Here is a 22,572-nt window from a genome sequence, read left to right as displayed (position 1 = left end):
CCTGCAGAGCACTGTCAAGCTACTACATGGCCTCTGGTCTCTCTGTGCCTAATCACACTGTGGAGGAGCAGTCTCGTGGAGAGGGGAGCAGACGGGCATTTGAAGGGACCCAGGAAGAGATCGCTTCAGCCCAGTAGCACAATGTAGCCATGCACTGGTTTGCCTGTCAGGGTTCACTGACTCTGTACTTCAGTCTCCTGGCCAAGCTGAGACATCCTCTCTCTTCTAAAAGGGACCAGTTTAAAATAAAACCACCTCTTCCCTTCACTTCCAAAGGGTTCTTGTTGCTATGCAGTATCCCAGGACACTTGTCCCAGAAACCATAGGTCACCGATGATCTGTTTATCTTGATTTCTCAACAGCCTGACACGCAGGAGAGCAAGTGTCTTGCACCTTTGGCATCTCTGACCTCTCCTCCTCCTGGCAACCCCTCTCGTACAAAGTAGTCTCGAAACCTTTAGCCACAGTTACTTGCCCAGAACTTCACGGAAGAGCTTTCAAGCACTCCTCATCCTTGCTCTACTACTCTGGGGCACAGGAAACCCTCTTTATAGCCTGCCTCACTTTTGCCAGCAAGCTCCTTGCCCTGCAGTCACATAAAGGCTCAAGCGAACCTCTCTAAAGAGGTTAAGCTTGGAATACTCTAGATTTGCATTGTCTCAGAACTGGTTCTTCAGCAAGGAAGATCTGTCCCAGTATCACTGAGCTTTTTGCACCCTCAAAAATACTTGTTTCTCCTCCATTTTGGCTAATGGTGTTTGAAACAGGGTTATTTTCCTTCATTAAAATCTTCTTAGTAAGTTCATTGCTTTGTAGCACATGGATTTTAAACAGTTCCCACCAAACCACTGTTTGAGGGAATTTTTGTCTTCTCATTAGCGTCTTGATCATAGCAAGCTTCATTGAATAAATAATGCTAACGAAAAATGGAGGATTGTAAAACAGATCTGTAGCAACCCTGTTCATTCTTCAAACCAGTGTCCTAAGAATTTGTGCTTTCTTTTTCCCCTATCGTCAGAGGAAAGACGTGATCAGAGGGAAGGTTATTCTGTCCCACCCTAAAGCCTGCCTTCTGTCTCCTCCCCCTCACTCGCTCCCTCAACTTCCTAGTTGTTTTTCTTCTTCCCATTTACCTGCACTGCCACACATCCACAAGCGGAGTCTTCACCTTCAGGAGTTCTTCTGTCCCCTGCCAGGCCTTGGGCTGAAGAAAGGTGGATTTACACAAAATACAACACGAGTCAGTTTGAAAGACCTCAATCACTTTTCACATGAACTTACATCAATATTCTATGAAAAAAAAAAAATCTATTTGGTCCAGAGGAAAAGCATCCTCCTGCGTTTACAGAAGTGTGGGCACTAACAGTGTTTTCTGGCCACAAACACGGCAGCAACTGCTGTGATACTGATTTTAAAGCTAAGAGATCATTATGGATATAGAGACACAATCAAATACTGCTCATCAGCTGAAGGTGTATTCATTGGCAGTGAATTAATTAGCCCAGTAATGGCTGAATCAGCTCTCTGCCCCACCTACTGCCAAAGTTGCTACTGTTGAGGAACGAGCGAGACTCACAGTTTGCTCCTGCGTCATCACACAGCAGGCCGGCACCCTAGCAGGAACCGAAGCCCACATCGCACCATAAGCCAAGCTGTCAGTTCAGGAGCTGATGTGGTCACCTTCCTGCTGTCTCTGCTGAGAGGCACAGCCTAAACGGGTAAAATAAGGCTTAAACTGCTGTAGCTTCATCAAGGGCTGTCTCGGCACCTGAGCCACCGCCAGTGCCGGTGGCTCTGCTGGCAGGCTGCGGAATTCAGACCTGCCTCAGCAGCACCCTGAGGCTGCAAATACATATAGGAATAGCGAAGGACTCGGCACTCGTTTTTAAGAGATGGCAGTGGAGGAAAAAGCATGATGAGAAACAAAGATATATGACAATAAAGGTTAAGGTACTTTTATTATAAAAGTCTATACAATGAGCACCAGACATAGCAATGCAATTATATCTGGTTTAGTTATATATACTCCATATCTATATACCCATATAGATATATAGGTTTTGCTTTTACCAAAGTAAAACTGTTATATCACAAAATGCCTAGTTCTACCATTTATTTATTGCTCAACAAGGATGGCACAAAACACACTCAGCATAACTGTTGCCATGCTTATCTACTATACTGAATAAACAGCCAAACACTGCATAACAAACACAAAGCAGCTGTTAATTCTGAATTGGAACCAGTCTGATCACTCACTCACTTATAAAAATATTGGAATCATATAGATTTAAGCATTATAAAGGAGGAATATATTATTTAAAACATTTAAATAGTGCATATTGACATTTTGCATGTGGTATATAAAACACAAACATTCATGTACAACACTATACAGTACACATTAGTTTCAATGTTTGGATACACCCGTGTCTGCAGACTGATAGAAAAGTAACTGAAGTGTACATTGCACAATGGAACTGAATAAAATTGATAAATGGTCTCAAGACTAGTTTAACCTCATAATTCTTTAAGGTCCCAGATCATTTTGCAGTTTTAAAAAAAAAAAAGGCATACCACCAGTGCTCAATAGTTTTAGTGCTTTTTTTTTTCTCTGAACTCCAAAATTACATGCCTACAAGCAGAGTAAAACAAAACAAGAAGTATTCTACAGTACACAGATGAAATCTGAGCACTAAAAATCCTACTTTCAACCTATTTCATATGCTTCATGACAAAACAGCAAGTCTATGAGGTTACATGCTAGCCATTTCTTACGTTGTGTGAAAGTTCATTTTTGGTCTTTCATAAAGCAGTGTGAGTAATAGCTATGTTGACATTAGCCAGTCATAGAAACATGCAGTGAGAGTAGGTGCATGCAAAACATGGCCACAATCAAACTGATACATTGAAGAAAAAAATAAATTGAGAAAGCACCAGTTAAAATTAACACTTAGATTTTGCCAGATCAAAAACAGCTGCTGATGGCTGTTGCAGAGCATAAAGCTAGTAGCTAAATCATCATTCAGCACAGCAGATGTGATACTCAAAACATTATTTAGTTTCAACTCTGAAGCTAAATCATGCAAGGCCCATAAACTGTTTTGCTTACATCATAAGGGTTAGATAACTTATTTTTATTCTCCAACTGTAAAACAAAATTGTGATAAACAGCAGTAATTTTTTTTCACTCAAAACCGACAGTTCACCCTGTGGTGCGCATTAACTACACTGATTTTAGCCCTTGATACCATACTTATTTCAGGTACAGTGGAATTTTAACTGTCCTAAGCCAGCTCTTTTCTGCTGGAGCTACACAAGTCTGAGCACCATCAGATTTCCCATACACTGAAATGTTCATTATGTTCCTCAAATCTTCCGAAAGTGGAGATGCAGTATCCAATTCAGACAAAACACTATGTCACCACTAGTTGATAAACAATAACCGATAAAATGATAAAATGAACAACAGTAACGTAAGTCCTGTAGGCAGCATGTGATATAACTTTTCAGTTTTCCAAGTTTTAAAAAGACACTAAGCAAGGTCACTTTCTGGTTTGTCCACTGTCATCTTTATCAAGGAGGAAATGTGACCACTAATGAGCAAAATCCATAGGTGTTAGTTATTACTGTGTTATAGGTGCAATTTAGAATACCAAAAATTAAAGTTGTTCCACAGCAGTCCTTTGAAAGGAATTTCAGTCTGGTTTTTATATGTTCCAGGAAAAAGAGCTGTACGTCTAATTTGCTGACTTTTTTCCCCCATAATAAAAAATAGGCAAAAGGAGTAGTTCAGTGTAGCATTATGGTATTAATAATTCCTTCAATAATGCAAAAAGTTGGTAATAACAAAAGTCTCAAAGTTCTTGAATGCTAAAGAAAAAAAGCTATGGTTGTTTTGGAACAAGATGGATGCATCTGCAATACAAAACTTTGATGGAAACTGTGTTTGCTAAAGTTGGATAGAGCAGTCTCAAACTTAGAAATCTTACGTGCTCTCCAGACAGGACCTACTTACCCTTCAAACATGTTATAGTGGCACCACAATAAAGTGCACAAACTGGATTCTCTCAACAGTGCATGACAAATGAACACCAGCACCCAATAAGTACATTGGTTGTATACGGAAACATGTTATTCAATGGTTTGGAGGAACACAATTTAAATTGATTTTGAAGAATCTTGTTTGCTGATAAGGACTTCTAACAGCCTAAGTTTGGCTTTAATTTTCTTGTACTCCCTGTACTCATCAAGCATTGGAACCCGATCTTCTTTCTGTACGTTCCTGTAAAAAGAAGCACACCTAAGTTTCAAGAAAATGCTCCGCAAGTCAAACATAAAAGCAGCAATGTGCAGTTATCTTAGGGCAGATAAAAACATTTTTGGCGGCTGGTTCACCAATAATAGACACATTGTTATATTTTAGTTCCTTGTAGTTAAAATTGCCATCACCTAAAAAACTGAATAGAAAACCCAGCAGCATTTATTCAGCACAACTGTTGCAGCATTGTTTATAAATCGTTCTCTTAAGTTCTTCTAGAAATTTTAACAACAGGATATGAAGACTTTCATTTCAGATCCTGTGTATGCATTACAGAAAAATACAAATAAATTTAAGTCGATCTACATTTTCATTGTATGTAGACTGACCCACAAATTGACAGCAGAGAATTATTCTTATTTAAGACTGGACCGTAATAAATTAATCTATTAATCTGACTTATTTTTAAATCAACCCTTCATTAACAACCTCATTATTTGCCATTAAAGTCAAACGGAGTTGAGTCCCAAATTCATTAAGTGCATGATGAAGCCATGTTAGTGGAATTTGTGTGACCAATGGTCCAGGAGTTTCTAGTTAAGGAGAAATACAGTAGAAAGTATAGTTAAGTGAGAACGTCTGCCAGTCAAGAAAGTGACTGACCTCTTAAGAGTGGTGTTAGTTTTGTTCATGAGGTGATACACCTCAAAAAACCTCCTATTACACATAAAGGGCAGCAGTTCAATCAAATCCATAACAATATATATTCAAATAAGAAGCCTAAAAGAACTAAACAATACAGAGAAGAATAAAAATGATCAAGCCCTTTACTGGTAAAGCAGATATCCACTGTCAGGACTGACCTACTGGAACAAAGGGCAAATAGGGAAACTTCCCTGCCCTATGTTAAAAAGAGAGGGATAATCTGAGGGCTTTTTTTAATATACTAAAAAAGTATTCTTTTAGTAAGTATTTTAAAATGTTTTTTTTTTTAAAATGAAAAAAAATCACTTCTTCCATTTTCATTATTATGCTTTACAGACTGTAATACAGGAAACAAAACTCAGGAGCAGGCTTCCTCCGCTACTAAAAATATGCAAGAACGTTATCTCCTTCAGGAGATTATTCATAGTAGAGACTAAAAACAGATCAGATTCCATTTGGCAACATTAAGCTAGAAAGTTGGAAAAAAAATACTTGGCTACAAAATGAGGCTGCTGTCCAGCATCTGGTTTTGTGCTAAACAAACCTTCCATTCTGCTGATAAAACTCCTCTTCAAATTCTCGTAATGTCTTACGTAGCTTCTTTTTTTCAGCTCTGGCTTTCCACAGTTGCTCCAATAATTCAGGCCTAAAAATTTCAAGTGAAAGAAAAATACTGTTGGCCATACGATTAAATTTAGATTCTTCAAAGCATACTCAAAAACAACTGAGCTAGCTCCACTAATAATAAATTTGTCTTGCTCGTAAGGAATATGCTATCTGTCTGATGGTGAAATATTGAGAACAAAAACTAGTAGTTAATAAAAGGGTATAAGTTTTCTGCTGTCTACACAGCTCAAGTAAGGCTGAAGAAGGTTTAGAAGATACTAAACAATTCACTGAATACAAAAAGATCTTAGTCAGACATGTCACAGGAAAGAACGCTCATTCAAGCCAAACACTTCTGAGAAGTGCTGAACACGTCACTCCCTTCCACTCAACATCATATATTTGGTATCATGACTGTAAGTGCAGTAATTGCAACTTCTACAATAGAATTAGTCACTTATTTTTACATACATAGAAGCAGCGCGGGTGCTTGACAGCCTAAGGTCCCGGGTCAGTTTCTCTTGACCATCTTCAACATCAGACTCAGAGTTTTCAACTGGGCTTAAAACAGACTGTGTTTGGACAGCAGTTTTTAAGATATCGTTCAGGTCTGTAGACAAACCATCGCTTTCCTCCTCTTCTTCCTGAAAGTCAAAGCAGAAATTCAAAACAAATATCAAATATTTCAGTTCCCTATTACAAGTGCTGGGAAGTATTTTTTAAAAATGCACTGTACACACCTTAATTTCTTCAAAAAAATGGGCAGTTTCACCTTCAATAATAGGCTGTAACATCTGCCCCCGCCTCTTGGTTGATGGTGACCCCTGCAATATTTTAAATTGGTTTCATTATATGCAATTAGACATTAAATGCTGCGTGCGGTCAGAATTTTGTTGAAGTCACCTAATACCTAAAGGTATTTCTTGTTTCAGAAGAATAAAAGACTGTAAACATACTTCAAGAGCACAAACAAAATAACCATATAACCCTAAAAGCTCAGATGCCCAAAGTATCCTTGACATAGAAGTAAATGTTGTAGCTTATAATTTATGTAAAAATATTCTTCTTTGGACTTTAAATAAAAAGCACTCACTCTTTCCATGTTTTGTAGAAATTTCAGAGTGCAATGATATCTCTAAATTTACTCTTGTTCCTCCCAAACCAAGCCACAGGGAGACTATAAAGTTACACGAGACCAGAGCCGTTTTTTATCTTCTGCCAGACATACGTTGGCAATAATACCATCAGTTTCTTTTTCTAGACTACTCTGAAGCCCCGCAATTGGAAGAGCTATGTAAGAGTTATCTATTGCCACCTCAGTGTCAAGACCCTTTGAACTTCAGCCTAAATAGGGGCCGCTGTGCTGTACAGGAATTGCTGTTAGCTGTCTGTTGCACACATGCAATTATGCCCTGTTCATCTGTTATCCCTGGACAGCGTAAGCAATTTCAACAGATGGACTCTTTGAACAGGAGGAAGGTGGAACACGAAAACCACACAGACAGTGACCTGTCAAAAAAAAAAGCTTTAGTTCATGAAAAGTAAATAGCTTCCTGCTTCTTCGGACGTTTCCATACAGGCTTCAGAGTATGTGATTAGTATACCGTGATGCCACAAGAAAGATCTCATGGCAGCAAGTGTCATATAAACCAAAAACAATTCTTGAAATACCTGGCACTGTATATGTCCTACCTAGAAGCTACCACTGAACAATCCTTGGTAATTAGAGCGCTCCACTTATCTGTCTTGCAGGTTTCAAAAGTAGAGGCCTGTGAAAAATATTTTACAGGTGTTGCCTACGGCACAGATGAAGAATTATGTTACCAAGATCTCTTCTGAATTTAAAATCCTTTTGGTTGGCTATTACCCATCCCTTTATTTCACAGCCAAAAAAAAAAAAAAGCAACTATGATCTAGTCATAAGGCTACTGACAACCATAGAAACATAGAATAGTTTGGGTGGGAAGGGACCCTTAAGGGTCATCCAGTCCAACCCCCCTACAATAAGCAGGGACATCTTCAACTAGATCAGATTGCTCAGAGCCCCGTCCAACACTCAGCTGAAGACTCAGATTTCTGAGGTGAGAGATGGGATAAAACTCAACTAGTCAAGGGCACCACCAAGAACCTATGGCTCACCAGTCACGGAAAAATGCTTGGGTGCTTAAGAGCAACCTGTGTTTATGGAGTTCAGAAAGGGATACTGACATCAAAGCCTTCAAGTTGCCCTTAAACTATGACTGCAATATAAATGACACTTTTCTATAAAAGCAGCTACCCCAAAAATGTATGTGCAAGAAAGGAATGATCTTGAACTGGTCCCTTTATCTCAATGTACTTCAGCTTAAAGGGGATAGCTAAGGACAGTCAGAGTCAACGTAGAGAGCCGATTAAGTTGCTGCTGAGTAAGCCACTGCCCAGCTACGTAAGTCCGGTAGAGAACTGTCTGTATGTAAAGAGATCATCTCACATCCGCTATGCAGTCCCTTCCTTCTAAAAGGGTCAAATAGCTAATATCAACACTGCTTTGTTGCAAGCCTGGGTCAGCATGCAAGATTTTGACTATAGCTCATGAAGAACAAAAGACAGTCAGCTGGTTGTCATTCCACAACTATTTTACAGGTGCTATAAACAAGGCTACATCAATCTCCTTCCACAGTATGAAAACTTTTCTTCCTCATCTCTTACAAGACCACAGAGAGAGGAAAGAAAAGAATAAAAAGCACTGCAGGTTAGAAGGAAATGAAGTGAAAACACAATGAAAAAGCGCAGATGATGTACAGATGCTGCAGACATTGATAACATGTCTCACACTGGGGAAGCATGAAGGAATGAAATGGTTTTTACGGCCATCCTATCACTCATGCCTCTGGTGACAGTAACCTGCAGCACAGAAGAGAGGCAAGCTTCACTGCAACTGGCGTTACTATTCTTGGGAGGACTAAGAGTACAGTATGTACTGTGGATGCATACCCAGCACAGTGACTTGGGAACGTTTCAGCCACGGCAAGCTAGAACCGCTTATTTACTTCCACCGGGAACCATTTACTTTCTAAGAGCCATCAAGGTCGCAGCCAGCTTTGAACTGCTCTGCTCTCAGCAGTAAATCAAATGCCTCAAGTACGACGACGACATCATCTTACATCTTCCACAAGGAAGATGTATTTTATGGAACAGTTTTACTAGCTCTTCTAAAGGCAGCCTAGCAGTTCAAAAGTGGAAAAAAAATAGAAATAGCATTTGGTTTACTCACAAGAATAGGAGTAATGCTTGCTCTAGTTAACATTTGTTTTACAAGTCTGTATCTGTCATAAAGTGGCTTCACAATATGTCTTTCTTCTCTAGTAACCTAAAGGCAGAGAAACCACAGAATTAATTATACCAATCACTCAGTAGTATACAAGCAAACACAAAGCGGTATGCTTCTCATGCCAGGCCACGTACATTCCAATTAGGAACATACAACTAGTTTAAGTTGTGTGTATGAAATGGGGTTTATGCAGATAAAGGGGAATAAGTGGGTGCTTTTCCTCCTCTCTTTTCTCACTTTAACTCCCTATATTCTTCAGTAAGAAGTTTTAAAGACTTGCTAAAAGTTAGAAGGTTTGCTTCTACTGAAGCTGCCCTATCTTTGAAGACCCATGGAAAAGAGGGGAAAAAAGGGACCTAGAACTGGGGGAGAAGACTGTGTGCCTAGCAATGATGATTCTACAGAAATGACAGGGGAAAAAAGAAAGAGATGAAACTGTAGAGAGATTTTATCTGATATCCGATTTACTCTCAATTCTTGGCCACTGTGTACTCCTAACATAGTGAGTCTTAAAGGCTATTCTGAATGTTACTGGCATTTTCTCCGTAAGGGGACTGTAGAACCAGTGCCAGTATCTCCAAGACCATTATTCTTCCTTGGCTTTTAGACTGAAAGGCTTGGTCAGATTTATACAGCAGTGCTAATTATAAAGCTAATGTGCCAAGTTCAGAAGGCTGACAGAATAGTAACTGGAAAGATCCTGTGATTGGACTAGTGATGCTGATCACCGTCCAAGATAAAAATCCAGAACTTTAGGCACTAATTGCTAGTCACTTACTCTAAATTCCGTATCTCCAATTATTTAAGATACATGCCACAGCTTGGGAGGGGGAAGTGTCTTTTAATTTCTGTTTTTGTGAAATCCAGAATAACGTTTCAGGCCTTTTTCCAGGAAATTCAATAGCGTCTTTTATTTTTAAGATTCCTCTTTGCTTCACAGACATATAAGGCACCAAATGACACCAATCACTTTGCAAACTCCTATAACCTCCTGATCTGTGGAAACTGTGTGTATTAATACATACTTATTTTTTATTTTAGAAGTCAATGTAATAACTTCCTCTGATGGCAACGTGGAAATCAACAGATAACTGTTTTGGAGAAGAAAAAAAAACCACCCATATACCAGCATTAAATTCTGGTGTTACTACTGCACAAGAGTTACTGTTGTCTGCACATAACATTAATATAGTTTGATGAAGTAAATCAAGTATTACCGGCCGTCCATGTTGACTTTCATAATACAGGAGGCTTTTCTGGAGAGATGTTTTCTCTTCTACCAAATGGTCTTTCGTCATTTTCTGTCAGAAGAATAATTCACATCTAATCAAACACAAGTCACTTCAAGAGTTTTTCTACATTATCAGCTATACAGATGCCTAGCCAAACTTAGCTTAGTTAATACCACACATCCCACCTTCATCCATTTAAAGCTGTCCGATATTGTCAGCACATACTTGTAAATATTTTAACAAAGACTGAGCAAGGAAAATGTGGTTCATCTTGATCATTTCCCCACAGAGTCTGAAATACGAGGGCTTGGTAAAGGGCTGCTAGACAGAGGCATCATTTTGTCGATAAAGTAATAATCTGAAGTGTCTGACAGCGCTCTATTTCCCTCTGTTATTCTCTTAGAAACAGCCTATCCATAGCCTTATGCGTACTTTTATATCTTCTGGCAAACATCTCTCAAGTCGTTTTTCCTTTAATCTTTTCAAAATGAGTTCAAGTGTAGCTTCCTTGGTGGGCTTCTTCTCTTTCTGCACAACCCGCATCTCATCTCCATTTTCTTCATCCTCTTGGTCAAGAGAGGAACCAAAGCTTTTTGGAAGAGTGTTACTTCGTGGACGTGTTTGAGGTATGAATTCTCCATCTGAGCTCCTCTGCTTTGCATCTGAAATGAGAAAAATCGCTCAATCCAAAGGTTTAAAAGGAATAACTCTCTTAGTTCAACTGCAAATAAAGGAACATAATAGTTTGCATAGGCAAAGTTTCTCCTCTAATGAACTAAAAACAAAGCCACAAGAATAATTTGATTTTGATTTTTGAATAGTTCAGAATCTAGAAATGAAACATTTTTACTGTCCTGCGGAATTTTACTGAATGACTTAGCCATTTTAGTCACATAGATAATTTGTGTTTGTAGAAAACCAGAAACTGCAGCATCCCTTACCTTTTATTTGCTTTCTCAATTTGGTCATTTCAGTCATCCATTTTAAAACTTTTGGATTGGCTGCAATATCACTATAGGAGGGCTGAAAAGTAATACAAACAAACTACATTTTATGAAAACAAACACACTAAAATCCTGTTTATAAATACTTCTTTCAAGATTTGGTAATATTTATGACAATGAATGTGACTAGTAACACAGATGCCACTCTTAGTACCAGATCAGATCTCAGTGCCAACGTAACGGACAACACTTGTGAAAATAAACTTGAAACAAGACATCAGAAGTTGAACCACAGCGTGGCGAGATGCTTTTGTCTCTCCACATATCTCAGACATCCCCTCAGTCTCACTGCATAAATGTCACTGTCTGCCCTTCTTTGGGCTCAGGCATTATGGCACATTTTCTAGTACTGCTATTGCTCAGTTCGCTTCTGCAGACAGCAGTGTATAAGAAAATTATTCTCATTTGTGAACCCACAGTTATTCGGTGAGGAACTACAAGAAGTAACTTTGCTCTACCATGCAGTCATTTATCCTGAGTAAAAGCAGAAGTGGTAACTTACCTTACTGTTTTTCTCTTTTTCAAATTGTTCCTCAAATTGCTTTATTTTTTTCTGTAATTTCTTGACAAGCTGATAAGGTGTCTTGTCTTCCCTTTTGTCATCTTTTGAGCTAAAGGATGCTCTTCGTGTTCTGTATTAATCACATTTTAAAAATGTCATTTAAATAATTAAACGAGTGCAAACAACTTGTATATTTGAGTAACGGATTACTAATTTCAATTTTTTTCTCCAGTTCATAATCCATTCTTTTCAGGTTTTCAGAGCTATTTACTTACTGAATCAAAATGCTTTGATCTGCTGCCTTCAAAATGTGATGTGTTATTTTTTCCTCTCTAATTTCAGTAATACCCCTAACAGAAAAACAGCATTTGAAATTCAAGCTTAATAAACTAATGTACTGTTAATTACAATGTCATTAAAGCAGTTCAGATCTTTCTGGTGGCCAGGCTACTTATCTAAGTTACTAGATACTCTGTACTTCTTGAAATATTGGGCGCAGAATAAACCCTAGGCTAGAAGCTACCACTGAACAATCCCTGGTAATTAGACAGCTCCACTTAACCATCTTAGGCAAGTTATTAGATACTTACCTACAAAACACCTACATCATCTAATCTCTTGTCCTTACTAATATATTTCTACAGGACGTGATTCTGGTTTTGAATCATCTTTTGCACTTGTTCAGCTCCTTGACATTTGCTGCTTGTGAAAAGCCTTTTTATTTCAAGTCTGACCATGAGAATTTTCTAGTCCGCTTATTACACAAGGTGCCTGAAAGATCCCTCAACACAGCTAGTGACATCTAGTTCGAGATATTAGAAATGCTAATCTAATAATCTACTAGTGTAGATCCTTATTAGTTTCAGAATGAGGAGAACAGCTATTACAATCAGCACTTTTCTGTAGGTCAGTCTTCTGCATCATTTTAACAGTACTTGTCAACTATCTTTTGCATCAATAAATCTATGTCAGAGAACTGGAGATTCTAAACTTGGCCTTTCCTATTCCAGATTTTCTCATTTTTATGAGATTATTTCTTCCCTAACAGGCATGGAAATTCTTCTTAAATGCCCTTTCATAGTAACAGTAGTAGACAGTACAGGTCACAGGCTATTTACAGTTTTGGAGGCTCACACTCCCCAGTGTCACACAAATAACTTGCAGCTTGTTTAGTCGCAACTCTACTTTCATACACTGCATTAAACGGGCTCAATCCTCTACATGTGCAGGAGAAGACCTGCATTAAGAACCCTACCTCTTCACTGTACTGCTATCCCACGCCTCTCCCTCTAGCACAGCTGACACCTTCCTATAGCCCTTCTGAATGAAGTCTTTCCACAGCCCAAATGAAGAATCTGCTCAGACCATTAATGCACACTTCAGTTGCAACGGTTTGTATAACCTGGCTCTCTTTGCTGGGAGCGGATAACATGCTATGCAACACAAATCCAAAATTATGCAACATGAAAACAGATATTCATGCTACTGGGGAAAAAAAAAAGCCAAAACTTACATAAAAACATAGACCAGCAGTCCAGTAAAGACTGGTAAACAAAGGATATAAATACTATCTTCAGCCCAGGAAGTGCCATTAGAGCCGGCTGTCAGAAGCCCTGACCAAATGCCAGGGAAATCCGTGCAAGCTTGCGCTATTTTTATACTCTTTCCCTCAGCATCTGCTAGTGGCCACTTTGAGACACACGATACCATCCCAGATGAGCCCCTGGTCTGACTCACTGTGGCAGGTCCGTGGCGGGCCTGGGCGGGCAGAACAGCCAAGTGGCCATGTAATGCTGCATTTGACCTTGGTCTTCAATTAATTCATATTGTGAAAACCCACGAGGTTCTTAAACAGCTGTATTTTCATACTGGCAGTAACATCTCCTGTCCCAACACCCACCAAATTGCATTAAAATACATACCTAACAAAAGAAAGTGCTTTGGATGAAGAATCTAACGTTTCTGGATCATGTAAGAAACGATGGCTTTGCCCAAAATCCAAACTACGATGTGACAATATCGGATGACAGTCCTCTTCCAACGGATGATTAGTCATCCTTCCAGCCTGGGGGGAAAGCTGAGCTTCTCCAGATTCACTGTCTTCCTGCCAAGATTTGAAAGCAGGAAACGGATCTAGAAGATAAAAAAGGGACACAAAATGGTACTTTTCTGTTAACAGAATTATAAACAAGAGTCAAAAGGAAACAAAAACGCATACCCAACGCTTAGTCTTGTATGCTATAAAGGATGTGGTGTCATACACAAAGTGAATAAAAACATTGAAATACATCAGAAAGCTACAAATTCTGTCATATAACAATTGAAAGAAAAAGGTACTGAAACGAAGTATGCACACTAGGATCCCTTTTTCAAAGTGTATCTTGGGAGTATGCGTTTCTGAACAGTTCAACAGTGTTAAAGAGCCTTATTTACGTATCAGAAATCCAAAGTTAGAAGGATGTATTTATTGTCCATTGCAATATTTTGCTGTGGAAATTAATTTTCATACCTTACGCACGTATTTTGAAAGATTGTCCTCTTGATTTTGAAGAAGGTAAGCCTGACAATACCTCTTAAGGTACAATACCCATTTGCTTAGATCTGTTTAAAGGAGTGTTGTTGGGGTTTTAAGTTTAAATCCATCTTGACACCACTGAGAAAAAGAGATTTCTTAATTTGTGGAAGGTGATTTCTTTTAGGCAGGGGATTCCAAAACAATCAGTTTTCTTAAATCCCTATAAAAAGTTAGTTGCTAACATCCCTTACAATTCTCAGATACTGTTTTCTTGCTGTCCAACAAAAAGCTGACGTGGCCTTCCAAGCACTTTAATTTAAAATCCCACCCCCTTTTTCCTTTCAGCATTGCCTATATTTTCCAGTTCAAATCAGAAATTTGAAAACTGGGTTCAAAGTGTGCAGAACAACAATAAAACCCACAAAGTAATCTTTAAAAAAATAACCCTTGTACCTGCTTTCCATTGTACATTTACTAAGTATTATTGGGATTTTTCGTTTTGTTTTAAGCTATAATCTTGCCTGTTTACACAGCACAAGGTACAAGAAGGGGACCTTTTAGAAAAAAGCAAACAAAAAAATTGCAGATCAGAACATTCCCAAGATATAAGGGACAGCAGGTGAAGGGTTAGTTAGAAAGCAAACCATAAACTATCAAAAGGCAGATAACTGAACGTATGGCGAACCATACTTACCCTCCCCTTCTCTCTGCAGATGCATTGTTTTGAAATCAATGAGGGGAAAAGTGATAGGGCATGGCGCTAATAAAATGAAAAAGAATGGCAAAAATACTAAAGTGAACACACAGCACAGTCAGAACAAACTATACATAACATGTAAAGCAGGAAGATACAGTACCAGGGAAAAACATCCCATCTTTTGGGCCAGGCCCTGAGCACTCTCAGCTTCCAAGCAATTTCAATGGCAGGTAAGGATGCTCAGTCCTTAGCGAATTTGAACTTCTTACTGAAAAGGTTTACAAAGAACTGACACAGGAATAGTAAAGACTTATTGTAGTTTTAATAAGAGTCTCATGCATCCTCACATTAACAAAAGACAAGTTCTAAGTATGTTTTTGCTCACAGCTTGTAAATAATAGAGATGGTGGTGACTTCCAAAAAGCAGGACAAATGCAGAAAACACTCAGAAATATAGATTAACTGATCTGCATTTTTGCCTTAAGCCAGCAAGCATTTGATGTTTATTGTCAAGAACTCTGTTGGTTACAGGCCTTTAAGTTTTCTATCACATAGGCTTTAATAACCCAAATCTTTTAACAAAATTTGGACTAGTATAGATTTCTTTACAAAGCCAATCTACTTCAGCGGAATGCCACAAGGACTTGCAGTGCCTTGGAAGGCTGAGATCCTAATAACCATTCTAAACAGGACTGAAGAATAGCCAAAGTTAAAACACTTTGCAATGAAATAACACCTCTTGCAAAATAAACATGATTTTACTACCAAGAAGCTTGTAATATAAATTTATATACAGATATGCTACTTTCTTTTCAAAGTAAGGGTCATAAAGCTATTTGGGTAAGTAAAACCAAAGCAACTTTTATGAGCAGATTTAAGGAAATAATGAAAATGGAAGCCACAAACCTTCTGAGAATACGTATTAAATCAGATTAACACAAATAGAGGATGCAACAAAATGTAATGTGCAAGTAAGCAATTAATGTAAATAAAACACTGAGAACGTAAGCAGGATTTTTTTTTTTTTTTTTTAAGCTTTAGACAAAGTTATTAACTTGGGCAGCAGGAATGAAAATCTGGACTCAGTGTCTTCGGATGCCTGCAAATCAACTTTGGTATGACATGACATACTCTGAACGTACAGTTTGCTATGGCTCAAGAAGGCCAACCAGCAAATATTTTACAAACCTAAGTAAGCCAATCACAAGTTGCAAACCTCATCATTTGTAAAAGGGTTGAAAGGGAAGTATGAGTTCATGCAGGCAATTAATTCAGAAAACAGTCAACACTGGTGACAAATTAACAGTAAGTTATCACCACTTGAGCTTCAGGACAAAGCTTTATGTGCTGACATGCTACAACTATATGCTGCACTGTTAAACTATATACATCCCAGGTATACTTCACTAATTTTAGTATTTACAACACAGCAACCCTAAGTTAAGTACAGTCATTCTTTGTTACCAGTGTCTTACTAACATTTGACCGTGACACTTACAGGCACCTCAAAGAAGAGCTGTCACTGGAACAGCCTGTTGGAAGTTAAAACCTCGTCCCTGAGCAGTAAATCTGTACTGTATCTACCAAGTTGTTTCCAGTTTTAAAAACTTGCAAATACAAGTGTACTGTTGGTGACAGTTCACAGTATTTTAGCAAACTATATCACTTGCATTTTTTAAGGTTTGATGATTCAGAATATCAACACTAGGCAGAGGAAACAGGATATAAGGAACACGTAAAAAGGTAAGTACTTTGAAAAGAAGATATCGACAGGAGTGTTTTGCTCTGGTTACAAAGGGGTTATGTTTTTACATAAGTAAAACAACAGTCTAAACAGTTATTGCCAGACATTTGAGCAACAAAGTTCAGTAAAGTCACAAGCTTAGGGGCTTGCTAAACCTGGAAGGCCATGAAGAATAGGGTCACAAACATAAGGAATCCTGTCTGAGAGATAACCACATTTCAAACATTTTGCTTTTCCTAAAATCCAAACAATGGAGGGAGAAGGGGCACAGAAATAATATCCATCTGCAACTTCAACTTTTATTTGAAAATTTAGAGCTCTTTCAAGTTGTCCAGTGACATGGAAACCAACATCTGACATTCCTGATGTTTAAAACAAAACCACCAACAGACTTTTCAGAATAAATGAAATATAAATTGCTGTGTTTAGTAGCTTAGTGATTTTAAGTCAAATTCACTAGTATTAGAACTTCAGTAGCTTACATTTAAAAAACAAAACCAAAGAAAACCCAAGGCACAGTGTGAATACTAACTGTATGACATAATCAGAGAAAGTATTTTTAAGGACTTGGATGTGAGACTCAGGGTCCTGGGAACCATAAGTCACTTTTCAAAAAAGAAAAAAATAGCCACCAAACCTCTAGTATGAAGTTAGGCTTTTTTGCTTTCTTTAGTTGCTCCTTTAACTATTTTTTCTTTACAGTTTTTTTTAAGGTCCTTAATTAAGTTGCAGATAGTCTGAAACAAGATGGGACCTACGTCATGACTTGGGTTGATCTTACCATGTGTATAGGGACATATTATTCCAATTGAACTAAAGAAAAAAGCGTAAGTTGTCTGCTGCTACTACTTTGTCAAATGTTCTATTTATCATTACTAGCTAACTATATTGTGACCTAAAGGGTGAAAATTACCTTCCCATTTGTCACCATCAGATACATTCTTCAGATCTAGACGTGGTACTTGGACACCCAGAGCTTCCTCAGAAACATTAACGTTGCCATCCCCTGACACCTCTGAGTCAGTATTTGCATTAAGATCACAAGTCTTGCTACTTGAATCCTGTATTTAAATAACAGAACAATTTTATTATTATTTAGCAACTGGCAATCAGGCGGAATTCTTCTTTCCTAACTCAAGGAATTCTAAACAAGCTTCCCCCAGCAACAGTAGTCAATCATTTGCATTACAAAACATTCCTTACACGAGATGCATAAGTATAAGCTTGCTTTGCTGCCAAAAGTTTCTGTGAAGTGAGATGACGAGATCTCTAACGGAGGTTTTGCAAACCTTGCAGCAGGCCAACCAATATAACATGTTAAAAGCTAAATTTATTGGTTTTCTTTGTATCTGTATTTCATGTAAGTTTGTAAGATGCTGTGTATCTGTATATAAATGAAATCATAACCTTACCAGAAACATCTCTGAAGATATTCTATCATTGCCACCAAGCAATATACTATTTTGCCTAAAAAGAAGACACAGACCTAGTTATCATCTTAAATACAAGTTCTTAATGGACAGTAAATACCATACGTTCCCTTTACATTTTATTCTTATATACCCTAGTCCAGTCTTAGCAGATATACAATGTATTTCCTTAAAGTGATAATTAAATCTGGGGAGCAAACGTCACATTGCTTCCCTCCCCCACCCACCCCCTTTTTTCTTCACACAGAATTTCAAGCTGAAGCATGTAAACAACTGGACTTTAACCAAGCTGGAAATAAAAACAGCTCAGACCTTTATTCTCAAACTGGGAGTCAATATTTTAAAAGTCAATTCAACTCAAACTGAAATTTCAATCAGTGCTGAACTCAAACTGCAAATGAACTTAAAGTTTTATGGCTAGTTACTATTACCAGCATTAATTCTTCAATCATTAAGAGCAATAAAATGTGCCAAAATATTTTAAAGAAAATAACTTTTTCTTCTATTTCTCTTGGCCAGAACATAGGGTTGTTCACAAAAAAGACCATGCTATATATCATAAAGGCTTGTACTTATGTTCTCTTTTAAGCGCATGAAGTTCCATGCCTTTTATATTATCATAAAAAGGTAACTCCATCTTATCCTCTCTGTTTTCACATGTGAAAAGTTGTATGTTTAGTTTCACCTCTATTATGCTATACTGTGTTGTCACAAATCACCAGTTTGGTACACTTACTTTTCAAAACTGAAGTTACACATTCTGCCAGGCAAGTGACAAAAGAAAAATACATACCTTTCACTATTATTTTCTCCATCAACATCTGCATCTTTATCACATGGTTTCAATAATATGTCTGCAGTCTGTTGGCAGAAAGTATGTTTAGAAAGATTTGGTAATGGCATTCTCAGCTGAAAACATTTCTGTAATCATCACTGACCACAAAAAACCCTTAAGAACTAAAAGCACAGCTTTTTGTGTGGGGGCAGAGATCATACTTTTTAACATCTAAAGTAAGGCCAGTACCCAGGTGTTCTATCACTAGAAGACAGACAATGACTTTCCATCCTTCAGACAAACCATTTTTTGTTATTTCTTTTAAATATTAACACCAACAGTTCTACTGCAAACTGTCAATCATAGTATGAAGTTTGGAGTTACTAAAATCCTAGCAGTAAGTATATCCTAGCCTCAAAAATAACTGAGTTGGATGTAGACTTGTGCTCAGCAGATACGAAATGAAACAAGTCTGACAGACTTTCTAAAAGGAGCTACTAATCCCTGTAACTAAATAAAGCAGCAACAGAATTGGAAGAGGATGAAGAAATGCGCGCATTTCTATGACACCATCTCACAAAACAAGTTCAGATGAATACATGTCACCATTTTGTACACTAAAAGTTGGCACCGGACGACTGACTACTTTAAGCATTTACGCCAAAGCCCAGTACTTGATTTCTTCAAAAAGTGTCTTATTTGGGGGAATATAAGAAATTTGAAATGTGTGTCATTTTAAAATAACAGATTACATCTGGTTTCAGACTTCAAGAAGTTCTCACAAATGATCTTTAAAATGTCAGAATATAAAATAAAGTTACCTGGAGAGTTCAACTATACGTAACAGTTGCCAGTTTTACACTGCTGACAGTAATATTCGCCCTTATCAGACAAAACTCCATTATTCTGTTTACATTATTCCAGTCCTCAAGTCAAATTCCAATTCGGGGACACAGTTTTTAATTACAGTGCATTTGTTATACTCCAGAAGGTAATTCCCACCCTGGAGATGAGCTGTACAAGTCTTGCACAGTCACACTTATTGCAGTCGTGGGAACAGCTGCTTCTGTTTCCATTTCAGACCCAAAGGAGAGCTCACGTGCACATCTTTCGTTTCCTACAACCCTACATGCTCCTCTCAAACTCCCTTCATACGGAAGAATCAGTATATTTCCCTTTAACATCTCCCCAAAAGATACAACTCTCCAACAACATTTGAAATGGTGTATTAACAAGAAGGTAACAACTAACATTGAAAAAACAAAACTTCATCCCAGAACACCACCTTATCACTGATATCAATGGACAGAAATGTATCAAAAATCAGAAGAGGCCAAGAATTACATCAGGTATGACAACAAAAGTGCATCTATACATGACGGTGTGCTCCCGAGCATCATGTTCCCCTTTATATTCTTAGCATGGTAATGTACTTGGAACTCTGAAGTGCACATACTTCATAAGAAGTGTAATTCACATTTCTCAGCTGTTCTTTGAAACCATTTAAACTGCATAAAATGCACTGAAAAGACACCAATTTGCAATTTTTGTTTCTCCATCTACATTTCTATTTTCTGAGTTTTGATTTCTAAAGCTCAGCATGTATTTTAACTAGGAAGTCAGAAGGCAGTGAAGTGTTAGGAGTTAATAGGAGAAACTCGCTCTCTTGCTTTTGAAGGCTTTCACTGTCAAAAGACTGAAAACCTAAAACAAGTACTACAAATAAAAGATGACTTACAATAGCCAGTCAGAAAAAGACTTATGGCAGAAATATGGAACTCTACCCTCTACTTTCAACAGAGTTCTTGCAAACATAGTATTCACCCGAATTGGATAAAATACCATCTAGTTGCAACACCATGTTTTGCACATTTTGCACTATAGGATAACAATCTAATACTTTTTTTATAACAAGAAAGGAAATAACCTGGACAATCAATACATTCTGTGAAATTTTAATTTACAGAATGGGATTCTAAACCAATATGCTAGTTTAGTGGGAACAATTGAAAAATTTGGCTTGTTAGGTGATTCAAGAGAGTCATTTGGGATCCGTGAAAGCAAAGAGAAGGCTAGGAGAAGAACACATTACAATAGTGAAAAGTGCTACAGCAACATTTTGTTTTAATAAAAACAGATTCCAGACAAGACTCACAGTTTCACTATGCTAAGGCATCCATTTCTATCTTTCAAGTTCACAGACCCATTAAATTCTTCTAGTTAATTTAAGTCCACTAACCACAGGTTTGCTTATCTAGTTATCTTTCAGGAAACGCTCAGAAAGATTTATGGACTCACAGGCAAGCAGCTAAAAACCATTGTAGGAAAGTTCTCTACACATGTATAGCAAATCTCTCTACCCACAGAATTCATCGAGATTTATGACAACAAAAGTTTTACCAAATAAATAAGGAACTATAGATTTGAATTTTTCATTAGAAGTGCTTATCTGACAGCTGCATATGTGCTATTTCATACAGAGTGGTAGAAACTATATTCTCTTGCATATTACCGTTACACTTATTTCATTTTTGTCAGCACATATTTTACAGCACTGCTTGATCACATAAATATACCCTCATGTCTGCTCGCTAATAAAAAATGGTGGTACAGTTCAGGCCATCATTACAAATTCAGGCCATACTACAAACCTTCACGTTTGATTGTATGTGAAGATCTAATAATTTGCAGCTCACAGCAAAGCTGCGGCATGTTTGTTGTATAGGGCAAACAATTATTTCAACATTTACAGTTGCCACAATACTGTGCTTCCATTCAAACTGTATACTATACTTCCTTCTTTCAGTGACATGAAGCTGTTCAATTCAAGAATAATATATAAAAGCAAAGCCAAAATTAAATCTATGACACCTGATTGTCCTGTGGTTTGTTGTTTACATTTTCAGTTGCTTTCTGAACTTCAAGTAGAATTAACATTGTATTTTCTGAGTAAAACAGTTTTTAAAAAATACAACTAAGTATTTTATTTTTACAAGCATGTTAGCATCACATCCTAGTATGTGCTCAAGCAGCACTCCAGACAGATTTTTCTGCTTTGAAATACAAATGGTCAATCCTGATACTTTTCAAGATGAAATATTAAGCATTGAACCTCTTCAGGAGGTCACAAGTCTTAATTTTCTTTCATTTTTATTTTGCTGAACACCTCAAGTGTAAGAATTCTAAGTGAACACATTAATACGGGGGGGACACAAGGTATCAGCACAGCAGAAGTCAAATATCTGAGGAAAGAGGTCCAAGGACAAGTAACAGAACCTCTTTCAACTAGAAAGGAGATGAAGATGTATTGAAAAGAATGAGACATCTACGCCTACCACAGAAGAAACTGGAAACAGTGAGTAAAGGTTGTAATTAGCCAATTACAAAACCACACCTTATAGCAGAAGCATAGTCAAGAGGCTGCAGAGTCTCAAGGTGACAGCTACTTCTACCCTTTCTTGACACAGTAAAAGGTGTGACTAACTGTGGGCTATGCTACAGTCACAGCTCTAGATCTTCTGCTCCTCAGGAAGCCTTTACTAACACAGATACTATTCTAACCGGTGCTATGCTTGCTGATGCACTGACTTACCTGAGCAGAAGGAAGGGCTGGTACCTATGAAAGACCAATAGAAAAACATTAGTCAGGGTCCAAACAAGTTGCACCAAAGTACACAAAAATTTCTCTGTGCACGTCTACGAAACGTGCACAGCAGAGAAGGCAATTAACTGCACAGAGCAACAGCACCGTGTAAGGCTACATCAGAGCTATTAGGAAAACTTGGATCTCT

At 37.7% G+C, this 22,572-nt stretch overlaps 1 protein-coding gene across 3 annotated transcripts in view; it reads right to left on the bottom strand.

The window, feature by feature from the left end:
* Nucleotides 1-1,931: 1,931 nt before the first annotated feature.
* FAM13B (family with sequence similarity 13 member B) overlaps nt 1,932-22,572 on the bottom strand; it is a 40,692-nt gene continuing 20,051 nt past the window's right edge. The window contains exons 10-24 of one of the 3 annotated variants that reach the window (XM_009285893.2): nt 22,374-22,397; nt 18,800-18,867; nt 17,989-18,043; nt 17,490-17,637; nt 14,830-14,895; nt 13,543-13,753; nt 11,621-11,750; nt 11,056-11,137; nt 10,547-10,776; nt 10,100-10,183; nt 8,826-8,921; nt 6,313-6,396; nt 6,044-6,216; nt 5,511-5,612; nt 1,932-4,285 (exon numbers count right to left, since the gene is read on the bottom strand). In XM_009285893.2, coding sequence (XP_009284168.1) covers nt 4,162-4,285; nt 5,511-5,612; nt 6,044-6,216; nt 6,313-6,396; nt 8,826-8,921; nt 10,100-10,183; nt 10,547-10,776; nt 11,056-11,137; nt 11,621-11,750; nt 13,543-13,753; nt 14,830-14,895; nt 17,490-17,637; nt 17,989-18,043; nt 18,800-18,867; nt 22,374-22,397 — 1,677 coding nt within the window. In that variant the 3' untranslated portion in view covers nt 1,932-4,161. The remainder of the gene's footprint in view (nt 4,286-5,510; nt 5,613-6,043; nt 6,217-6,312; nt 6,397-8,825; nt 8,922-10,099; nt 10,184-10,546; nt 10,777-11,055; nt 11,138-11,620; nt 11,751-13,542; nt 13,754-14,829; nt 14,896-17,489; nt 17,638-17,988; nt 18,044-18,799; nt 18,868-22,373; nt 22,398-22,572) is intronic. The other 2 variants (XM_009285895.2, XM_009285894.2) reach the window with 2 other exon arrangements.

This window comes from Aptenodytes forsteri, unplaced genomic scaffold (genome assembly GCF_000699145.1).
Source record: "Aptenodytes forsteri isolate BGI_AS27 unplaced genomic scaffold, ASM69914v1 Scaffold54, whole genome shotgun sequence".
Taxonomy (NCBI): domain Eukaryota; kingdom Metazoa; phylum Chordata; class Aves; order Sphenisciformes; family Spheniscidae; genus Aptenodytes; species Aptenodytes forsteri.
This window is presented reverse-complemented; position numbering and strand designations above follow the sequence as displayed.